General features: G+C 41.9%; 1 protein-coding gene across 1 annotated transcript in view; it reads left to right on the top strand.

Moving 5' to 3' along the window:
- The first annotated feature begins 2,274 nt into the window (after positions 1 to 2,274).
- The window catches only part of minar1 (membrane integral NOTCH2 associated receptor 1), a 28,874-nt gene continuing 7,177 nt past the window's right edge, over positions 2,275 to 23,971 (top strand). Inside the window, exons 1-3 of the mRNA XM_041942779.1 lie at positions 2,275 to 3,126; positions 4,606 to 6,087; positions 20,772 to 21,035. Of these exons, the coding sequence (XP_041798713.1) occupies positions 2,290 to 3,126; positions 4,606 to 6,087; positions 20,772 to 21,035 (2,583 nt within the window). The 5' untranslated portion in view covers positions 2,275 to 2,289. The remainder of the gene's footprint in view (positions 3,127 to 4,605; positions 6,088 to 20,771; positions 21,036 to 23,971) is intronic.

Raw genomic sequence — 23,971 nt, 5'->3', positions numbered from 1 at the left:
CTGCACTGGTAGGTCACGTGCAGAGGTGTGACACGTCATGTCATCATGTTAAATAATACAGCCAGTGTCAGAGGGACAGCGGGATCACTGATACTTCTCCACTGCCAAGCAAAGGTGTAGTTACGTCATTCTAGGTGCAAACAAAGAACTGCATCGATCACAAAGAATCAAGTAGGCTATGACCGGAAGTAAGACACCTTGCCTTCATAATAAAAGCACAGACCTAAACTGAATAAAAAATGAAAGTGCTTTGGAATTCACAATATAACAAATGTGGCTGCTATCTGTAATACCAATTCATTTATCATGGTGCTGTCTGTTCTGTCTATCTATTAATTCTATAGATAATTCTGATAATAATGCACATTTTGCAGTGTAGGCAGATATGTGTGTGTATTTCACATATTTTCTTTTCCATTCACTCAACTGTCATTACACTGTTCCAGCTCACATGCAATATTTGATTGAGAAATTAGGTAGAAATTATACGTCCATTTTATCCACTGAGCTCTCTCTTGAAAATGAGCTCTTGATCTCAACTTATCTGATTACATGAATGTTAATAAGGTTTAATGTATTTCACAACTTTCCAGACATTTGTCAGTGTCAGTGTCAGTGTTTTAGATGATTTTAACAGTTGTTTTCTTTGGCTGTGTTACATTTGCCAAAAGTTTTTTTTTTTTTTTTTTACTGCAAAACAACCCAAAGTATTTAAGCCTTGTGTCTGTGTTTATGGTTTACAGTCATGGTAGTCTGAACAGCAGGCCTGTACGTTATTACAGCCTACTTCTGTAATTAAATATTTTGTGAAAGGGTTTTTCAACAAAATGCTTCAAGCTGCTATCAAAATCCACTTTAAAGCTTTCATAATTCTCTTTTAAATATGTTTTACATTAGTGTTTTGTTTTTATTTGCATTTTCATTTATAAAGGTTAGATTTACCTAATTGTTTGCACAGATCCAAAAACAGGTTGACAAGTAAAGGAGAAGTAAGACTAGAAAACGGTAGTTTAGAAGTAGTAGTCTTCAGCATTGCTGGAAAATAACAACAGGTAAGTATATTTACCAGAGCACTGTAAAGTACTTGTACTCAATTTCTGTGGCAAATAATCTCATTTTGTTTAGTAATACTATTGTAGTTATATGATAGTTACTTTACAGATTATTATTCTTTACAAAAATAATAAAGGAGAAATGAAAATTACTTCTCTACTCTTACTTTAGTAACAGTCTGAAATCAGTATTATTACTTTTAACAAAGTATTTATTCATTGTTCTTAAATTTAGGCCTGCTAACAAGTTATGAATGCTTCTTCCACCATCTCTAGTTAGGAAAAAAATGGATTCTCAGCAGTCTCTCTGAGGCTCTTATTTTGAAAGCGGAAACCGGTAGTGTTACTGTGGATTGTTTTCAGTGTGACATTACTTGGATTTCAGCACAGCATGTAATTTCAGTTCACGGACAGCTCCTTCAGCACAGCAGCACAGCTGTGATCGGGGAGTCCGGGAGGGGGGACAGCATCGGGCAGTGGAGACAGTCCATCCTGCTGGGACTCACCGGGATCATGGATCCGTGTTTCACAGCAAAACCAACCGACACAGTTAATGTCATTTAATCAGCATTTACCTGTGCGCGTGCACGTGAGGACGCACTGTGCGTTTGACTTGTGTTTTCATTTTTTCTCCTGTAAACTGACGGATGATCGGAAGGGTTAAAGTTTGTCTCTGTAAACCGGCTTGTGGCTGCTGGTGTCGGAGGGCTGCGCGCTGCGGGTTCAGAGCCAGATGATGCTGATCGCTCTGAGTTCATGTTCCCTTTTGCTGGCTCTCGGATGAGAGACGAGCTGTGCCGCACCAAGCCGATCGCTTGATTCTCCGCGCTGATCCCAACAACTCAGGGTGAGTGACTGCGTGCACATCCGACTGGCTCCCCGTGCGCGCGCCTGCTCTGTCAGAGGCTCTGCAGCTGCTGTTACTGAGGGAATGCAGGTGGGCTCAGTGTTAACTGGTCCAGTGAGGAGGAGCAGGATGGATTTCTGCTCGGAAGATTTTACAGACAACCAGCAAATGATGTGTCAGTTTGAACTGGTCTGTATCCACAGTGAGACAGCTCCTCCTGCTCTCTGTGAGTGAGCAGCTCGGATTTTCTGATGCTTTATTCGTCTTCTGTGAGGGCAAAAAACAACACATGAGCATTGAATGGACATTTAGATTTGTGTTGTTTCTAGCTGCCAACCTTCTTCTGAGTTAGGACCCTTTCTGTAGGCCTGTTCCTGTCAGCCAGCAGCTATGGACCCCCTCCCAGAGTACTCACTGTTCCTCGTCCGAATCCTGGAGGAGCTGGACACTAAGCACAATACCATGTCCTACCAGGACCTGTGCAAGTCCCTGTGTGCTCGCTTCGACCTGGTGCACCTGGCCAAGCTCCGCAGCCTGCTCTTCTACACGGCCTGCCTGGACCCCGCCTTCCCGGCCACCCTCTTCAAGGACAAGATGCGCTGCTCCATGGATGACCCGCAGTCCAAGAAGCTCATGGTGGCGGCAGACATCGTCACCATGTTCAACTTGATCCAGATGAACGGAGGCATAGCCAAAGACAAGCTCCCTATAGTGCACAGAGGCAAGTTCCACAAGAACCAATCAGTGGAGCTGTGCAGGTCTGACAACGACGCCTACAAGTTTCAGGACATGGGGGTTAGCTATGAGCACGTGGATCACCTCAGAGAAGGACACCATCACCACCACCATCACCACCGCCCCCAGCAGCACACTGTGGCTCAGAGTGCCCCGCCTTGTCCTAAATCATCTGAGTGCAACAACTGCCAGCAGTTTATTCCCACCTCAGACCCTAACTTCCTTCTGGGCATCAGCAAGGACCTGAAATGTAGAGCAGCGTCTCTGGACAAACTTCACCATCTGCCCCAGTACTCCAGCGGCAGTCCGCCATCTCCCCCCTGCGAAATGCAGAGCACCTACTTTCCAATGGATATCGACAGCGAGTCCACCACCGACCAAGAGTCACTACGGCACATTGGCCATCCGGAGCCCTACTCTGTTCACCCCTGCATCCAGAAGAGGAACATCTTTAAGGAGGACTTCCACAACTTAGCGGCCTTCTCACCACAGGTTGGTGTTTTTAGGATGCTGTTGAAGGATGTAAGAGAGGGAGGGCCACTTTGATTCAGTGCTGATGTTAATCTGCTGTTGTCAGGATTTGGATAAATAGATGAGTGAAAAAGTATTTTTGTTAGGATGTGGTGTGTGTAAAGTAATACAGCAGTATGTTGTCCTAAAGAAGACGTATTTGGAGAGTCTGAGAGACATAAAGCTAGATATTTAGAAAGAGCTGACGTATTTACAAGTAATTGTCCATATCATTAATTAATCATTTAGTATATAAGAAGCAGCATGTTTTCAAAAATGGAACCAACACGTTTTTTTCAGATTTCTACTCAAAAAGTGACTTAATAATAATGATAATTAACTATCTAAATCGTCATTGATTAGTTTAAAATGATTATTTTCGGCACTCTTTGTTTTGCCTGTTTAGCAGAGTTGACAGGGATTATTAATGGAAATCTGTACAGTGTACCTCTGATGCTGGGTTTCACTTCATTTGAATACATAATGAAGTTAAATGCAACATGACCTGATTTTAGATTTCAAACCATGAATAATCATGAAAAAGTGTAATTGTTTGGCTTCGAGGATGAAGATCTGGCATTCTGCCTTAACCCTGCTGAACGGCCCCATTCAGAGTGAAATAATATTAAATGTGTTAGCTTAGTGGGATATTATTATTGATGCGGTGACATGTAAGCGCCGTTTTAATGTACATGATATGTGTATATGTATGTATATGTATTGGATAGGTTAATCTATAACATGCATGTTTTGTATGTAAAACGAGCATCTACAGCTGTCAGGTCAATGTATTGGAGCGCAGTACAGTACAATAAGTACACTATTTCCTTGTTAAATGAATCTACTGAAGTAGGTAAAAAGGAAAACTCAAGTGAAATAGAAGTACTTGAAAACATATTTAAGTACAGTACACAAGTTTTCACCACTGCAGAAAATAATGAAAATACATACTATTCCATAACATGTGAGTAATACAAGGGAGTAGCACCATGTTTGTCATTGTGCAACTTTAATTGTTAAAGGACAAATTCTATCTCAAAATGCTTCCCCTAACCCGTATTTTATTCTCACATATAAATTATGCATGAACAGTCAAGCAGGTCTCTCACACAGCGTCTAATTTATTCACAGCTCTTACTGGCTGAAGGTCTGTCTATTATGTGCAGCTTCCAGGAGAAGACATGTGTCAAACCATTCTGTTCCCCTGAAACCTATTATTAGTTCCTGCTACAGGTTATCTGTTGTTTTGCTCAGTTTAATAATTAATTTGCATGTTGTTTCTAATGTATAACCAATGGAGAGCTCCACAGTTTTGTGATATTTGTAAAGAATTTTTGTTTAGTATTATTTGAAATAATAATAGTTTTCATTAGTGCACTGTGTCTGCTGTGCTGTTTCTGCTGTCTTTGCTGTGTCAGTGTTTTAAAGCCAACTCAGTCCTTGTCTGGGTTACTGTTGTAGGTCATCACCACTGAGTGCAAACAGGGCAGTAAGGCTGCTGACGCCTACACCAGGAGGGAGCTGCACAAGCCTGCCACCTTCTTCAACCACAGCTTTGAACTGCCTTACAGCAACCCCTACTTTGAGCCGCCACTCAACTCCCCTCTGCAGGACAGACGGAGGGTAAAGCACGAGAGCCTGGACGACTTACAGGCATCCACATACTTCGGTCCGACCACCGTCTCTGAGTGCGTTAGCAGCAGGAAGCTCTGTCACAAAGTGGGGAAGCAGCCTGCATGGCCAGTGAAGAGCCTCAGTCTCAACACAGACGAGGGGCCTCCAGACTTTGAGAGGTCATTTCTGAACAGCAAACCACTGAAAGAAAACCACCATCGCAATATCAGCATCATCAGCACCGACAACGAGCAGCATTTTCAGAGCCCAAAGGAAAAGGTAGTCGCTTCTCCATCTGGCTTTGCAAAGAAAACTAACGGAATGAAAACAAAGGATGTAGCACTGATGGCAAGTGGACCCGCAGGTTTGGACAAAAGAGAAGTAGCCAAAAGGTTTAGAGACAAAAATATGAACAGTCCATCCTTTCAGGGAGGGGACAGCTCCTCTAGTGTTGGGACTCAAACAGAGCAGGCTGAGCAGAAGAAGATGAAGGAATACCCGGCTAAGTACAGTGACAGAGAAAGACACACCTTCAAACACTCTGACGAAGACTCTGAGCTCATTAGTGATGATATAAGTGACATTTTCCGTTTTCTGGATGACATGAGTGTTTGTGACTCTCTGGGTGTTGTCCAGCAGTCCTGCTACAACAGTAATGGGTCTCTCTCTCAGGTAACGCTGAAGTCCGAAGGCGACAGCTCCCCTGAGCGCAACACGGTCAAACTAGCCAAGTCTAAGCTGGACCGTCTCTTCCATTCGCTGGAAAACACAGATGACGAGCTCAAATCGAGTGTTTGCAAGCTGGTGATGAGGATCGGCGAGATCGAGAAGAAGCTGGAGTCTCTGTCAGGGGTTCGCAGTGAGATCTCCCAGGTGCTCTCCAAACTCAACAAGCTGGACGAAAAGATCCAGGAGCCCGAGGCCAATGGGAGGCACGGAGAGACGGTGTCTGCATCTGGGTCCGGTGCCACCCCCGACAAGCCACAACCCCACCCTAACAACACCCTCTCACCTCGTGTTTTCCAGTGCCACACCACTGGCCACAATGTCAAAATGGACAATGGCTCTTCGGCGGAGTGGTGCTGCTCAGACGGGAGCAACAGCGATAGCCTCAGGGTAAAAGCTCTGAAGAAGAGCATGTTCACCAGGAGGTCGTCCCGCTCCCTCAACGAGGAGAACAGTGCCACCGAGTCAAAGGTCTCCAGCATCACCAACTCTCCAAGAGACTGGAGGACAGTGTCCTACTCCTGCCACCCTGGAGACGAGGGCAAGGACAAGGACCGAGACAGAGACAGAGACAGCAAGGACAGACACCGGAAAGCCAAAGAGGTACAGACGCTGTTACTGAATTCACTTTTAGGTTAGACAGAAACACAGTGTTTGACTTAATGGCATACTTCTAAAGATAAGATAAGATTAAGATTTCATGACGGGTTCTGGAAGCTGTAGCAGAATTTCTTCAATATTTTTGACATTTTATCAACTTCATGATTAATCCAAAAAATAATTAACAGCATAATCAATAATGACAGTGATCATTAGCTGCAGCCCAGCTCAACAAACACACGTAAAGTCATTATCTTATATTTCCATGTAGGTTTTAGTGATAAAAGTTGAGTAACCTGTCATGCAAATCATACGGGATTTAAAAGCACTTCCAGCAGATTCCAGTGTTAAATCAGAGCTGAGACACTCTGTTATTGCTGCACTCCTTTGTCCCACGTGGCATCTCACAGCCCAGAATATGTTCTGTATCAAGAATGCAGAAGTTTGGTTCCAAAAATGGAAATACTAATTAGAAACTGCAGTTTATGATGCAGATATACCTTCAGTTAGATGAAAATAAACAGCTTGGAGAATTTTCTTACAGCTTCATTTTAAGTTTTCAGTAGATTTAACGTTTTGGAAAGTACTTGTTTGCTTTCTTTCAGTAACTGAGATGTTCAGGTTGATGTTATTCTCATATCTTTGTGTTCCAAACAGGACTACAGTCAGGCTGTGGTTAGCGTGGCCTGGCTTAGGAAAAGGATTGAAGGCAGGGCAAAACTGCTAGCCTGGTTCTGGCTAATGCTCAGAAATACTAATAATATCCGCCAACACCTCTGCTGTCTCATTATTATGTTTAACCTGAAACTGACAGGAAATATTACAGGACAGTTGTCTTTGGTGAAAGCCACTCAGTGTAGATTTTTTGTGCTGATTATTTCGTTTGCTATTGATGTGACTTGGTTTGTGGTAGTTTGGATATATCCATTCTTATTTGGACATGAAGTGGTTGTGCTGACAGAGTGATCAACCTATCATTAAATGATAATGCGATGGCATTTGTAACATTTATTTCTTTTTCATATAGTTTTGGAATTTGGCTCCAGTGTCTTTGGCTTCTGCACCAGGTGCCAGATATAGTCGGTGGGCACGGGGTTTGCTCCTGGCAAATTCACACTGAAGCTTTTCTGTAAGATATATGATAATTATAAAGTAAATAATATATTATAAATGAATATATTACAATATTTGGGCATATAATGAACACAGAGTGATGATAAAATGTGACTGGTAGCCACATATGGGATATGCATGTAGGATAACCATGTCTAATATAAATGATCACATGTTGCCTTGTTGAGACTCAAAGGTGGGAGAGCAATATGGAGCTTTGCTGTCCATGAGAGCTCTCACAGGCTTCAAACTGCACAGTGTTCAGCATTCATGCAGGCGAAGTCACAAACTAAATCCACCAGATGTTGCTGGTTGATTTAGTTTAGGGCCTACGTATGAGGTCCAGGAGGAAAGGCAGCATGGCATGAAGCCAAGAGTTCAAAGGGAGGAGCAGAGTGGCATCAGAGACCGGACAAAGCTAGTTAATGTTTGAGGTTGAAGGGGTGGTGACTGGGGGAGTTGACCCTTGTCACCACTCACCAGGGGTGAGGAGCCTTTATCCTATCAAGGGCCATTTTAATTTGTAGAACATCCTTTAAGGGCCACACTGTATTACTGAACACACATATCACAGTTACCACTGCAACGGCTGGAACTGCTTTAGGTGAGGTGTCTGATGTCAGATGGCAGTGATGATGATGATTATGATGATGATGATGCTACTCCCAGCTGGTTTTCCAGGTTTGGGTCTGTCAGTCCTGAGCGGCAATGAGTCTTAACAAGAGTCAGTTTTGAAAAGAACTGCTTTCAGTAGCAGGTTGTTGCTTTGCAGCTCAATGATTTCATGTTGTAGGTTGCCGGGCACATCAACTGGTTCCACATTAAATGGCAAACATGTTTAATTCCTTTTGTTAACATCTCATGTCCTGAAACCTCTGCCTCTACACTCAGCAGCATATTCAGATGCCACAGCAGGCTTTTGTTCCTGCAGAGTAGGAACACAGCGTTTCCTCTGAGCTTGTCACAGCTTTAAAGCAGAGAGCTGAGAAGCTGCTAGAGCTTGAGCAACAAGGACTCCTTCACACATTCTCCTTCTGAACGAGGTTCAGCTTCTTATGCCTGGATCAGACCACACAAGTCTAGCCCAATTTTGAGACGATTTTGTCGTGGCCGATTGCGAACAACAATCAGGTGTCTTTACCTGTGTAGAGTGACACGCTAAGCGACCTGTTGTACAGCATTTGGGACGCTTCAAAACACCACGGCGAAAAGACTAGCATGGCAGATTTTTTCTTGTCTTGACATTTGACTTGACCGTTTACCAATCAGGTGCTCTCTTCAGAGCGCAGTCAGGTAACCATGGTGAGGAGAAGGAGGGACGCTGAGGTGTCTGCCATCAGGTGGGACAACGAAAGAGAGGAAAAGTTTGTTGAGCTCTGGCAAGAGTAGCCCTGCCTGTTTGACGCTTCCTCGAGGGAGAACCGTGACCGAGTAAAAAAAGACAGATGTTGGTGAGAACTTCATCAGACTGGCGAGTAGCTGGCTGTGCTGTCGGAACGTTATCCCCGCATTCCCGATGACATCTGAACCGTGATCGTGAAATAAGACGTGCTGTGATCGGTCATGTTGTCTGATCCCGGCATTTGCTATTAGCTCGCTCACCACAAAACTTGACAACATAACACACTTTGTCTTTGGGTCTTTGTCACCCAAATTTGTCCTTGCATCTCATCCAGTTTAGCATATCTCAAGCTGTTCATAGCGAGATTTGGCTTTTTCAGCCCTGCGAGCTCATCCCCACAAACCTACATAGGCTCACTGGTTTGACTTTTACTTCAACAAAGAATTATTTTTTGTCCATTTCTCTTGGAAAGAACAACACTTTGCATCTGCTTTTGTATTCATGACAGTCGTCATGATGCATTGATGCGACATCAACTGCTGTGTATATGTTGCAGATATTATGTTGAATTGCTTTTTTATATTTATGACTCATGGGCCGGATCAAAGTCCCCCCCCCCCCCCGGCATAAACCTTTAGGTTACACCTCTATCAACAGATTCTCTTATACTCAAATTTGGTTATATGTTTTGTGTTCCAGATGTAAATTTGAGAGTAGTTTTCCCAAAACCATCATAACTACACCCTCAAATTCTGCTGGAACCCCTGACATTAATTATTGCTGCTGCTGTACACCAGTGATGTGTAAGGAACAAAACTCGCTGAAATCAGCATGAACAAAACATTACAATTCATGAAATTATGCAATTTATATCAGAAATAGTTTTTTCTGACACTTCAGCCTGAGTTTGCACACATTTAGGATGGAGGCACAGAACCAAAGAATGCTTTTGAGGTGGACTCTTAATTGAAAAGGGACCATTGGAAGAGATTTGTGGGTCTTGTTACATGTTGTCCTCCTGTGGGTCAGCCTCAATGTACTGTGTGAGGAGAGGGCCAGAGGTGAGGGGGTTAGAGGTCTGGTTTTTGGGGGAGCAGGGAGTCATATGTACTAGACGTCATGTATCAGTTTCTTATATTAAGATACGGTGTGCCATGGTATCCATATAGCACAGTCCAATTTCCAGCGTGTCCTGACTCCACCTCCTTTTTAGGTACATTTTCAGTTTTATTGTTTTGCTCCCTGCACAGCTTGGCCGACTGGAGACAGGCTTTTAACACACCATGTTGAAATGTCAGAATGTCTCAGCAGGTGTTAAACACACTAGTCATTCTCTGTGACCTTTCTGCAGGGAGCTAAATGGAGCGGATGTTAATTGAAATTGGGCCTGACCCTGAGCTGCCTTTTCGCAGCCTTTTGCTGTGTCAGCACATGCCTCAAGCAGCTGTAAACCATGTCACTATCATGTAGTAAACCTGACCTGGGGGGAGTATCTGTCTCTTCATTTTCCCCTGTTTCTGTATCAGAAATAATGGGATACTGTTGATCAGTGAACAGTATCCCATTATCATTAACTTAAGACACTGTAAGCCCACTCTTGTTTTTACAGATTACATTTTTTTAATTTTACTATGATTAAAACATCATTTTATCCAAGATAAATAATCTCATTATACTCATTTGCGTTTCTGTTTCTGATAGAGCTGACAGGGAACAAGCCTGAGAAGTTGATTGAATGTTCACAGTATATTCCTTCACATCTCATAATGCAAATTAACTGTCTTTCACTCTCTATGCCTGGTAAACTCTCTCTCCTTTCAAACCCTTAACACGGCTCTGCCGCAACCTGCAAGATGATGACATCACTATGACATCATTAGGGTTATTTTCTTACTTGACGAAACTCCTCCAGAGCAACAGAATTCAAGCTCTGAGAGTGGTTTAAAGGAAAAAATGGCTATTTTCACAATTACCAAGACAAGTGAACCTGAGTGAAGTGAAGACAAGCTGACGTGTTTTCAGGTTTGGTGTGAAGTGCGTTGTGACACTTTAGTCACTGCACTGCTAACACCTGCACAGATCGTGTGGCCCTCCACCCTCCTCATCATCAGGTGACAAGAGGCAGAGGACAAGTGGTAGAAGAATTGGAGTTTTATTTAGTACAGAAGGATATTTTAAGTAGGTTTCAGATCCTTCAATGAGGTCCTGTTATCTATTCTATTTTAGGCACCCTTGAATTAAAAGATGAATAATCTTGTTTTAAGAACCTTTATCTTGAATAATGTTTCTTTTGATAATATCAAGTTGTTTTCTTTGTTTTAAAGTCAGATGTCAGTGTTTTGCTGTGGTTTGATTCTCATGTTAGAGAATTTTTGCAGATCGATTGCCTTTATTATGTAGCCCTTCACTACGAATCACACACGTTTCATCTTCAATTAGCATTTATCCCATCTATTTATTGTTGTTTGGTGTGTCAGTTATCAATAAAATGCGCCAAAGTAGGCGCTGCAGGCTGTGTTTTCTGGGCTTCTCTCACCTTAACTTTAGTTTTACTTACAGATTTACTCAGCTCCATCCCCTGGCTGTAACCTGAATCCAAAGTATAAAAGCAAAGTGTTGCCAAATGGGTTTGAGACAGAGGAGCAGTTTAAAGAATCATTATCCTTAACTCAATCAGTCATTAGTTCACACCCTCACTGTCTATTATTTCCTCTACACTCCCATTTCCAGCCCTCCTTTTTTATCCTCCTCACCCATCGCTGGACTGTTGCCAAGATGGAGGTCGTCTCCACCTTGGAAGCCACCTTGCCTGTACATACAGCCATCCATTTTTTATTTTATCCCATTCCTGTGCTCATATCTTGGTCCTCCTGCAGCTGGAAGTAAATATCCTGAAGCTGAGCTAGTTGCATCTTTAGGGAAGCTTTTTAAATTACCTGCTTGGCTCTCTTACTAAGACATTACCATGAAAACGCAGCTTGTAATGAATGAAATGGCCAGATATTCGTGATCCGTGATAATGTGACTGTTTGCATCACTGATCTGGGCTTTGACATTCTGAAGTCAATAATCAAATGGTTGATTTTCCAGTCATTACTGTACCTGCAGATAGAGCCAGGCCTTTATTTGGCACAGGCTCATATTAGACACAGGACATAAATTTCCCTCATTATGTAAGTAAATCTCATTACATTATAGTGAGGAACCTCTCTGGTTTCTGATCTGCTTCTGCTTGAATTTGCTGTTGCAAACACTTCTTACCTATTAACCCTAACCCTTATCCTCATAAATTCAGTATAATGCTCATTATGTCTGTGGCTCGTAAACAGCAGGAAAACAGTGCATGTGACGGTGCAGCTCATTGATGTGGTTTTGACAGGTTTTTGTATGACAATACTTGTAAGTGGGATCAGTTCATTGTTGGTTCGTTCCTGCATGGGATTTGTTGACCACAACAAAATGCAGACCGATCCTTTAAAAAGATGTTGTGGAGATCAGTGTCTGACAGAATGGTAGATATTTGATAGCTCTTATATAAGGGCCACTGCACTGAATGCACTGCATGAAGGACAAGTTACACAACCAGAGTTCCAGTTATCAGGCATTTACCATTTAAAATGGACATACTTAAATCTCTCTGGTCATAATGTCCAGTGAAAATAATTCCAGAGTAAGATGTGGAGATACTCACTGTTCTGCACGCTGCTCTCACTGTTTCTCTGATGTCCGCCCTCTCTCTCGCTCCTCTCCCAATTTGGTGAACTAAGAGTTTATTTCAGCCAAACCAGAGTCTGTGATGGTTGTTGGAACAGTGAAAGACGAATCGAGACGGTTTTGGTGTATTTTGTTTCTATTGAGTTTTAATGAAACGTGTGTGTTTCACGATGATAACATACTGTTTCTGTAAATGGAGTCTGGTGGCTTTGCTAGAGTGGTATAGCTGCAGTTTGTGGTTAAACAAAAAGAATCTTCCTCTTTCACTAAAAGGTCTGTCTTTGTAGGGATCATTTCCATAATGTTGTCAGACACTTATTATAAAAATCTGAGCCTGTCAGTGGCAAAAACAAACACTTTTAGTAGACGTGCATTGACGGTGTGCAGACCTGGAGGGATTGTTTTGCAGCCTGTTTTGTGGCTGTTGGCTGCAGTGCTCTTGCTCAATACTGGACTAATTTTAAAAAATGTTGTCCCTATTACTCACTTAGAGACAAAAACATGGGAGAATAGGGTCCATAACTACAGATAATATTTGCCTGGAATTTCCCCTGTTTGTCCGGGACATTGAAATGTTCCAGGACACGTAGACCGGCATCGAACCTGTGCGGTTTTTCAGAAGGAATAATTGAACAAAAATAGTGGCCAATTTTGACTAATGTAGATATGTCACATGAGCGGGTTCGTATACATAGTGGTGTGATGACAACAAGCTCTTGTATTTCAGACCCATCTGAGATTTTACTTTCTCATGTGTTCAGTTTAAACCACCTGCCACAGCCAGAAAGTTCCTACATCAAACACAATCTATCAAACAAACCTTTGAAGGTGATATGAATAACAAGGTGATGTTAAATAAAACAAACGCTGATATGATTTTTCAAATATATTTTCACTGGATGTCTCCAAGCTCTGGTGTGAGAGACAACATCACTGTGTTGGTATGCTGCTGACAAAAAGTGTATAGACTCCCACTCAAGTATTTGACAGACTGTGATGTAATGAGGCTTTTTAATTCAACATCAGTCCACATGAGCACGATACTTACATAGTGTATAGAGTGTGTGATGTTATATGAAGTGATACCAGAGACACATCCAACTCCTAAATTCCCAAAATGACAGAGCTGACAGCGATCAGAAACTCATGTGGTCTAGGAGTTCTGTTATTTAAACCTGTCTCAGCATTGCAGGTCATAAAATCAACATCTACTCGTCATGAAAATGTCTGTAGTTCGGTTGGCTGATGTAACACAGAGTTGGTAAAGGTCAGCTTTGTAGGTGAGCCGTGTTTGATGCTCAGGCAGACCTCTGACTGACACATATGTCAGTGGTTACAGATAGAGGGGCACGCGATTCCTTATGGCTCAAAGCCAAGTCAAGACAGAGGCCAAACCCCCAACCCCCCAGCTCATTTAACATTCTTCATACTATTGTCTTATTGTTTTATTGCCAAATTTTGGCTAATTTGCTAAAATAGTCATTATAACTCTGACAAAAATTGGCTACCAGGCTTTTAATGTGACAGTGTCAGAGGAAGTGAGTTTCATTTGTGGTAGCTTGATATTGTTGAGGGAAAAAGGTAAAGAAGTGACTCTTGCTGTACTTATTGAAATATTGCTGTCATGTGGCTATTATACTGAATTTAGCAGGATAACAGGTAAACACAGAGGCAGTTTTGAGTTTGCATAACTGGGTAACAGGTAACATTAGAATTTAAGGCCTGTCTCTAATATAAGCCTGTTTCAAATAATTGACAATTTTCACTAACTGACAGTTTTCACTGTTAGAAGCCAAATTTCATTTGCAATGTTAGCTGCAAATCACGAAAGATATCTTTCCACGCAATTGTACAAGACACTATGTCTGAAATGAGGATGCTTGGTCACTACCTGACAAAGACATGTTGGCCTTTTGTTTGAAATCAAATGTTGATGAGCTGGGTGTGTCGATCTACTTGTGGGTGTGTTATAAATATTTATTGTCTACATTGCTTAACATGTTGTATTACCTGGGAAAGCTTGGGACAGAATCACAGACTAACAGAAACAGAAATTAAATAACAGAAAAACATCAAATGTTACTTATGGAGCAGAGGAACATTCAATGTAAAATCATTAAACATGCCAGATATGTGAAGTCACTGTCAGGATACTGCAGGAATCTTATCAGGACCAGAAATAGTGCTGTAATCCTTAAATTTTTCACGCTGTCTTGCCAAATAATAACACGTCTCCAGCTGCCTTCATTAAATCACATTCACATTAAGGCTTGTTATTTTTATGCACACTTAATGAAATGAGACGCTCAGGTGGTGGAATGGGCACATTTCCTTCTTCTCAGCTCATTCAGGACCGTCCTCAGCTTTGTGTCAGCAGCTGGAGGTAAACATTTGTGTTGAGGCTGAAGGATGTCTTGAATTTTTGCAGATAAAGTTCAGTTGTGATGAGGTTCATGGTAATCACTAGCTGAGATGGCTGCCAGAGGGATAACCCACACAGCTCATTATTTTTAATTAAACCCTCCCCATGCAAAGCATTACCTGCCCTCTGAAATGACACTGGGATATTGAAGAATTTCCTCTGCATGGCGCAGAGCAGAGCGTCCTTTCCAGTGTGACAAGAGAGGAACAAGTCTTGGTCGAGACCAAGTCGAAGATGAGATCCCGATAACAGACTGGAGTTGAGTATAATGGAAATAAGGTCATAATAACGTTTAAGTGCGCACCACATGATCAGTTTGAAAGTCAAGCAACCGTCTGTTGTGTTAAATATGTCGTTTATAAAGACATCATAGCAGTTACCTGCCGAATGTGTTTATGTGCAATCTATGTGTATAATATGTGAAAATCTGCTAATGCATCTACATCTACTGTAACAGTGCAGTTACTCTAAAACAGCAGTTTGCATGCTGTTGGTCAGTGATTAGATTCTCATCCCACCCTGTACTGTGTACTGGGAATCCAATAATTTATGTATGCATCACAAGGAATCTGGTGATGTGACATTAATTAAATAATGAATTGACAGTGTAAAGTAGCACACAGCCTGTTCTTACTATGTGCATGTGTAGGAATTGTACATCAAGCCTTGTGTTCATCAGTGAAAACCTTTTCCTTCACGGGTTTAGCAGTTCAGTTTGTAACTGCAAGATCAGCGTGGTGTAGATCAGTTTTAGTCAGACATAGATCTGAATTATTTTGCACTCACTCTCTGAGGATACATCAGAGCTGTGTGCAGTCTGCACGACGCTTTCTCCAGTTTATTAGTGTTGTTGACGTTCAACAAATCAGCAGCATGTTGAACACAATAAAAAAATCCCCAAGTTTCCCCATCACATTTGTGTAAGTTGCAGACTGGACCACGATTAGCTCCCAAAATAGTTGAAATGCCACCAACAATGCTCCTATGTACACTTCAGCTTCAAGGTGAGCTCAGAGATGTTTCCACTTCGGAAGACGGATGTGAAGACAGCCCGTCATTGGCAAACTTTGCACAGCCATCATTTTACTGAGGGAAGCTCAAACATCCAAATGAAGGAACAGTAAGAAAAGCGGAGCCTGGACTGGAGAGGGCCTTTGAAAAACACATGCATTCATTCAATAATAAGTTCATTCATTTAATCCTTCGAAAGTTACAGCTGTCCTGATGAATGTGCAGGGACCAGCGACAGCATCAGGAGAGAGAGAGACAGACAGTGTGCAGGTGTGGGTGAGCGAGGGCGAGGGAGCATGTATATGACAGAAGGAGAGAGGTGAGACTCTACACATGCCTCCTAAAATTAAACTCAGCACTTGATGAGAAACTTAGGCATATTCACAACCAGCTTGGATATCAAGTGTGAAAAATGAGTGGTGTGTCTTTTTTCAGTGTCATCTGGTCTCATTTTTTTGTTGCTGACTTGTAAGTAACACTTCATGGAAGTATGGGATTGGGGTTTAGACACATGTATTGTCTCTGCATGTATTGTGAGAAACTTGCACAATCTAGCAAGAATATTCATCTGTGTGTTGACTAAGAGATTAATACTAGTTTGGAGGGGATTGTACACACTGACTCCAAAGCTAATGTGCACCTCCATAAAAAGGAAACTACATGCCAGAAATATGATGGCAAGCTTTGACATAGTTGTAGGTTTGAGGAGGTGCACTGCATGGAGGCTGCACTAACGGACTTGTCATTTTAGATAGTGAAATATACTTGTTTGCTTTGTTTCAGAAAGTAAGAGGATGGATATTAATCTTGTGTTTGTGTGGTAAGAATGGAACCTGGAGCCAGGTGGTGATGAACAAACGTAACTGGAAACTGTCCAAACCTTGTCCACAGTTCAGAAGTTGGAGGCACACCCAGAGAGATGCTTTATTTGATGAAACTGGGAGGGATTGTGATAGCAGCTGCGTGTTAACTGGAACTGGAGTCATCAGACTATTGCTGCACATGTAAATCATTAAACAGATTTCTTGTCTGGTTGGCTTTGATACTACAGTGAATGTTATCCTCTTGGGAAAGCCTGGCTCTTGCACCCTATTTCAGGAAAATCTGTCTAAAATCTCCTGTGAATTGCAGGTAACTAATTTGTGTTGACAGATACATTTTGGAGGAAACCTAATTGCTGTTTGGATTGACTGGCAATGCTTTGTTATCGTGGAGGAAGTATAACATCCTTATTCACTAACAACCTTGCATAGCTTCAGCCAAGCTAGAAGCTCCAGAACTATAAACCTTAATCATGGTTTAGTTGCCAATAGCAGATACTGCAGAGAAACAGATGAAATACATTGACAGTGAACACTGTGCAGATACTTTCATTATGAACATTTCTTTATTTCTTGAAACAAAAAACATTACAATCAATACAGATTTGTTTTCTACGACCAGACTTGTTAGGAGACGGGTTGGACAGCAATACCTTGCAACCTGCACTCAGGTGGTTCACTTTATCTCTGGAAATTATCTGCTTTGCTTCACTTTATTTCAGCTTCTGTAGCTCCCAGCTCCCCTCGTTTTGGTTTGCCCCTCATGTTTCTTCCAGTCTCTTGCCCACCTTCATCCTCTCTGTCCATTCGTCTTATATGTAAGATCTGTCAGTCAGACAAAAGCTAAGCTTTTCTCTACAGCTCAGGCCATATTCACTTCAACGCAGATCAATTTAGCAATTTACATGTCAAACAAATCAAGTATTTAATCTACTTTACTACCATAACAAATGAAATTAGGTTTAATCTTTAACATTTGTAAGTAGCAAAGGTTGTTAATAACTAAAGTCAGAGATCCATGCTAGAGCAGCTGTGACTGATAACAAGCAATCAGCAAAGACATGTTCTATTAGCTACATTTCAAATTTCCCTGTTTAAAAAAATAGAAAAAAGAAACCCTCCTCTGTTGGCAAATAGCAAATGTATTCATTGCTGCCATCTGGGGAGAATTATTCAGTTGTGAAAATGTCTGTTTCATCTTAATGTATGTGCAGGAAAGTGGTCACAGTGTGAGGGCTACATAGCACCCTACAACCATAAACCAACACTGATATTGGACAAGTCTCGAAAACCAAAGATCACATCCAACAACAGTGACAACATTTCTGAAAACACTTCTTTTTCCATATCCTCACATGGCAACTGCGGTGTGGTTCAGATAAGAGAAGTCTGTGTTTGGTTAGGGTTGTGTTTGGTGCACCAGCTGCTTGCTAAAGAAAGGAAGCTCTCATTTGTGCATTTGCACAATCAGCAGTCAAATGGATGTGCAGTATTCAATAGCACTTCGGTAAAGCACATGGTACTGTGTGTGGTATTGTAGAGGTGTTAACTTGTCTTACTGCCTCAGACCGTTAATGTTCCAGTTATGGTTTGACTCACCTTTTCATTCTCTTCTCTCAAGCTTTGTAAGGGGGGAAGAAGATGGTTAAAAAAAAAGGGAAAAAGCTTAGATAACAACGGTTGGGACTCAGCTGCCACAGTTAGTTCCTCTGCCAATGGACTGTAGCATCAACAAGCCCACCAGCTGTAACTCCAAGATGAGCCTGCTATTTAGGGCATTTTCAAAACCACAGTCTGGCATGTTCTCTTTGTTCTGAATCAGAGGATGCGCTCCTTGTTTTCCTGCATTTACACCTACATTTGGCTAGAATTTAGGGAAACTCTAAATTTCAATATAGGTCATATAACCCTTCATGTTTGCTGCGATGGATACCTGCTCAAATTAACTAGCCTAAGGCTCATCAGAAAGCCAAGCCAGTGCCATTTCGTAGCTCCAATAAGGCCATGTTATCATTAATTCAATAAGGCCGCTGCTTTGACACAGCAGGGGTCATGACACAGAGAGCTTCAGTTAAAAATACAAGGTCACTGAGCAACAACATTGCACACAAGATAAGTAAGTGACAGCCATGAGTTTCAAATGATGCTATGACAGTGACAGTATGCAGAACAGACAAAGAATGCACATTCTGGACAACAGTGAGTTTTCAGAGTAGACTGGGTGAAATGATAGGGTACAATAAATGTGCCCTTCCCAAGCCGGTGGGTAACTGCCAAGGTCACCTATGCCTGCTAATGGCCCAGTGATAAGCTTAGCAGTTTCGGTCTGAGTGTTTGGATTATTTGTTTTTTGCTTTTTAATGGAATGCATTGTTGTGAATGTGTCTGGATTGTCGCAGAGTGCAGAGACAGGAAAGGCTGAGTGGTGTCAGAATGGTTTGTGAGGAGCTGAGGATGGTTTTCATGTTGGCATAATGACTGTCCATGAGTCATGAATGTTCTGCCTTGAAACTGCTTTATCCCTCCACAGTGTCTCTGAAAACTCTACTGCACAGCCATCCAATTAACACAGGCTGCCGGCCGCTACCTGAGAGCCACTTTAGCTTTCCTGCTTGATAAAGACAAACACACACACACACACACACACCTGCACATACATTTCTATCACCATCATTGACCCTGGAGACAGATGTTTCTCATTGTGCTTGGTATTAAAGGCAGCTGCTTGTAAGTGCTGTAGGATCAATACAATCAATACTCTCCCTTCAGGAATGCTTTATTCTTCATTAGGATTCAAACCCTATTGAGTTTGTGCCCATTTACTATTATTATTATTTGTTGTCTTCTGCCATCGCTCAATATGCCATGACCTGGAATGAGCTGGGAACATGAAACTGTAGCACAGCAGCTGCAAATGAAGTGCAAGAATGCAAATGCTCATAGCGCCACCTTATGGTGGCAGCCATAAAGTGGAAACTGGAAATACAAGGTCCTCCACGCCACAGGTTGATTGACTTGCCATGCGCATCCATCACAGTTTTCTCTACAAAAAAAGCCTCTTGGATGATTGAAGTTTCATATGTATTGGGGCTTGTGGATGTGTCTGTCACATACTGGCTCATACCTCAAGGTGTCTTTCAGGAGTGGGGAGGGGGAATTGCATTTTGAGTGTGCAATTATTGCAACGCTGCATTTATTGTAATGATGAAATGAGTATGTGATTGGACTCTTTAACAGAATTTGACTCACTGAAGGGACTTTGCTGAGCTTGGTGAAGTCTGAAACCAGCTAGTTGATAGTCGTGGCTTGAGTTTTGGGTCATTAGGACGACTTGCTTCTGTTAAACACAAAAAGGTCTGAACATGGAGTTGCTGCTTGTGGCCATATGTTTGTGTTTGATGCTCAAATGAGGGAATGATAATTCATTAGAATTGAGAAAAACTACTCCCTGGAAGTGAATTAAGCCTGTGTTGGATAAGTAATGTTATTTACATTGGATAGATACTGTATATTGAACTGTGAAAGGATTTCATTTGCAGTAGACTTCTCTTTTTCTAGGCAATAAAAGGAATAATTAGAATTGTTTTAAGCAAGAACAAATTAAACTGAGTTTTGTTGCACACATGAACAACCCATATGCATCTCATATACAGCACACGTGTATAGACATCAGATTTTTTCAACATAAAATGATTCGTATATGTGTTTGAAAGTCAACATTATTATCATTTTTATTAACCTTAACCTTAACCCATCGCCTCTAATTGACCCATTCCTGATCAAAAGTTGTACCCTTTTTCTTTTAAATCCTTAAAAGCCTTTTGAATATTTATTCTGCACTTTGCTGACATCAGTACTTTTAAAATGATGCTGTATGTTGGCGCATATGTTCATCACAGCAGGCCAGGTTTAGACAGCAGACTGCCTCCGTTTGCCTCACAGGTGTGCACGGTAGCATTTCACTGTCCTCCCCAGGCATTGACATCAGCGCTCTGATGATATTAAAATTTAAAAATAAACCCTGCTCTGTAATACAGCCTGTGCTCCTTGACTTACAGATTACCTGTTCTACTGGCTGAGAGTTGTGTCTGAAAAGACTTCAGGAAAAGGGCCGGGTTGATCTAGAATGAGTAATACCCTCGTTGGCCTAAAATAAAGCAAACCACTTTATTGTTTTTCTAAAGCAAAGGCTCCCAAGGTTGAAGAAAGTATGCTGGTGTAAACTTCCCTGATCACCTTTGTGTTCTCTATTCTCCATTTCCAGGCAGAGCGAGAACGTCAGTACGAGCTCCCCCAGGCGCACCGCCCCCCTAAACCACCGAAGGAGTCCTACCTGATCGAGCAGGTTTTCTCACCGCACCCCTTCACCCCCTCCATGAAGCCCCATGTGAAAGGCAGCCCGCTGTACACAGACCTGAGACTCACCAGCCTGTCAGACGGCAAGCGCGGCCAGCCGTCCTGGACCATCGAGGAGTATAAACGCAACTCAGCAGAGAAGGGGAAGCAGCTCACAGCTCTGGACCTGCAGGTACTGGACTCTGCAGACTCCCAGCACAATGCTGCCTGTAACTTCATGGGTATTCAAACACCATTTGCCTGAGACTGTTATGGTGTATTCATATTGCCTTCTCCTAATGGGGCTGGTTATTAGAAGGTTCTCTGAGCCTTCAGGAGATGTAGTGAAATATTGAACTGCGTCTCAGTAGACATGCTTTGATTAGGCGATACGTGAGCAGTGCTATAGTCAAGGACACATTCACTATTTTTCAATTTGGTCTTGAGCAAGCACTAACATTGGTTTGCAGTGTCTTGTTTGTTCCAGTAGCCAACTGTAGTAGATTAAATCACCGCCCAGTGGTTGGTATATGGATATCTATAAATGGAGACACAGTGCTGGTGCAATGATCAGCATTGGTGATCTGTCTTATCTATTGAGGTAAGTCTTTAGCAAACTGCAGGTCTCTGAATGCTGACCAGCGAAATTACACAGCTGTTTAATCTCACACACGGCATAAATCTGCCAAGCAGGAAACAGCTGGTGAGTTAGTGTCACTGACAGCAAGAATTCATCCGGCCTCACAGCAGAAACACAGGGATGCAGTCCTTCTCCAGTCCCACTGTGCTCGAAATATGGAGAACCACAGTGAGTCAGCTGAATGAGGCAGCTGGGCGTGCTCTGTCAGTCTTGAGAACGTTTCATCGCTTATCAGAGACACTTCTGGCTCTCTGATTTTAGTCCTCCAGAATAAAATGAGCTGAAATAACCCATTTGCCTTGAATTCAGTTTGTAGAAATTTGGAGTCAGCGTGAGGCTCCACAGGAGCAGAAACTGGCTCTGTCTGATGGATCAGGCAGTAAAACATGCTTTGACTATGTTATTTGATTGAAAAAGGTTTTCAAGGCTGACTGGAAAACTGAAATAATACTTGATTCCACCAATTGAGATTGTAACACGCCTATATTTTATTAGCCACTGTATCACTTCTCCACACACACACACGGATGGAAACCCCACCCCAGTATTGACTGTCATGTGTGACCTGCAGGCCTTCATAGATATGATGCGTCTCCCCTTACACATGTGGCTGTGTGGTTTCCGTACGACTGCAGGGATCCTATTTAGCTTTGACACAGCCACAGAGGCACATTATTGATGGTCACTGTATGGCCTTCAGAGTCACAAGTGACCCAGAAATCAATTCCCGTCCCTGACAAGCCTCTGGCTGTAGCTGAGATGCATCTGAGCCCTGTGACTGCCTCTTCAAATGTCCTTACATCGTTCCCTTTATGGCTTCAAAAGAGCTTTCACTTACTCTATCTTCTGACAAAATGGGGAACGGCTCAGAGACATTTTTATTTGCACTGCTGCTTTCACCTCCATCCCTGAAAATATCAAATTAAATCAAAATATCAAGTTAAAAATCTACTTACAGTATAACAATTCTGTGTCTGATCTGAGGCATGGCCAGAATTTTAATTTAGAGCGTTCAAAAAATGGATGTTTTAACATTCACATTATCAACAGAACATGAAGAAGTAGCAGTTCTAGACATCCCTGTATTGTGTTGCAGAGATTTCACAAGCTCTCGTAGCTTTTTTAGTCTAATAAATAAACAAAATAAAGTCACAATATGTTGAGAAAGGAAATATTCTTATGCATATTTTCCTTATTAAATAGAAAAATATAGAAAAATACAACTGCTTGCCTTCTGAATTCAAGTTTCTCTCTTTTCATGAAATTAAGATGAGCTTAATGGGCAAATTAATTCAGCGTAAAACATTCAAACTCACTCAAGTGAGACTCATCAAAACTGTCTTTGTCATTCCACTGTTCCAACAATCACCAGCTGTAGTCTGAGCTGATGTAAAAATGTCTGCATGTCAGTCCATCACAGGAAGACGCACACTCTCCTTCATCACGCACAGCCACTAGTCCACAAGGAACCAGTGAACCATGCTGTGACATGAGAGCGTTCAGCAGCGTGACGGTGCAGTAGCCTCGAACAACAGCTACAATCGCATCAGTGCACCCTGGGTGATATTTTCATAGCAGCGCAACAACAAACACAAGCAACACTCCAACTGTGTATTTTCCTGACCTTGAAATTTACTTTCCCTGTCTGTGAAGTATTTTGGTGTCCATGCAGAGCACTCAATGCACAGGTCGGGGAAGAGGTGCAAACTGGTAGGAAGTTCATTCAAATGAGGCAGCTCAGAACGAGTTGTTGGCACTTTGGTGGAAAATAGACTCGATCTGTTTTTCTGCTGCTAATCTGTTGATTTTGCAAACAAGCACAACCAAAATAGTTGCACAAAATGTGCAGCAATCATGCAATAATGCTTAAAACTAACTTAGTTGACCTCTCCCAGCCATTAGATGCATTAAAATCAGCACTAATAACATTATAACATTTAATGCAGTTAAAGCTGGAATATGAGTAAATCAGTCTGCATTTATCTAGAAATGATTATGGATTATTACAATATCCATCCACAACTGTTTAGCACTGTGTGTTGTTAAACATAATACACTGTTCATTAAATCCATGCAACCATCATTGTACTAATGAACTGTTAAAAGCCCAAACCATCTGCCTCCGCCTGCAGAAGTGTGGTGCTGTGCGTTCAAACTGTGCCCCTCTGCACCACCCACAAACATGATTCTCATCCTCATCCTCATGTCCTGTTAAAAAACTCACCCATAATAACAACATAATGTAATGGAAGATGCTCACTATGACAAAGTCTAACAGGTCTCACATCATGAGTCGCCAGATGATCAGGAAACAAATCTCCAGGTTTGTCAAATGCGTCGAAACAAAGCTAACAGTTAAATTATTACCTATTGTTTACAGACAACCTTCCTGCTTCAGCTTTGACCTGGATAAACTGTCTGATAGTCTGACGGCTGTGTTTCTTGGCCCATCTGAATTTGTGATGTCACCATATCTCCTGATCTTAGGT

Source organism: Chelmon rostratus, chromosome 1 (genome assembly GCF_017976325.1).
Source record: "Chelmon rostratus isolate fCheRos1 chromosome 1, fCheRos1.pri, whole genome shotgun sequence".
Lineage (NCBI taxonomy): Eukaryota > Metazoa > Chordata > Actinopteri > Chaetodontiformes > Chaetodontidae > Chelmon > Chelmon rostratus.
This window is presented reverse-complemented; position numbering and strand designations above follow the sequence as displayed.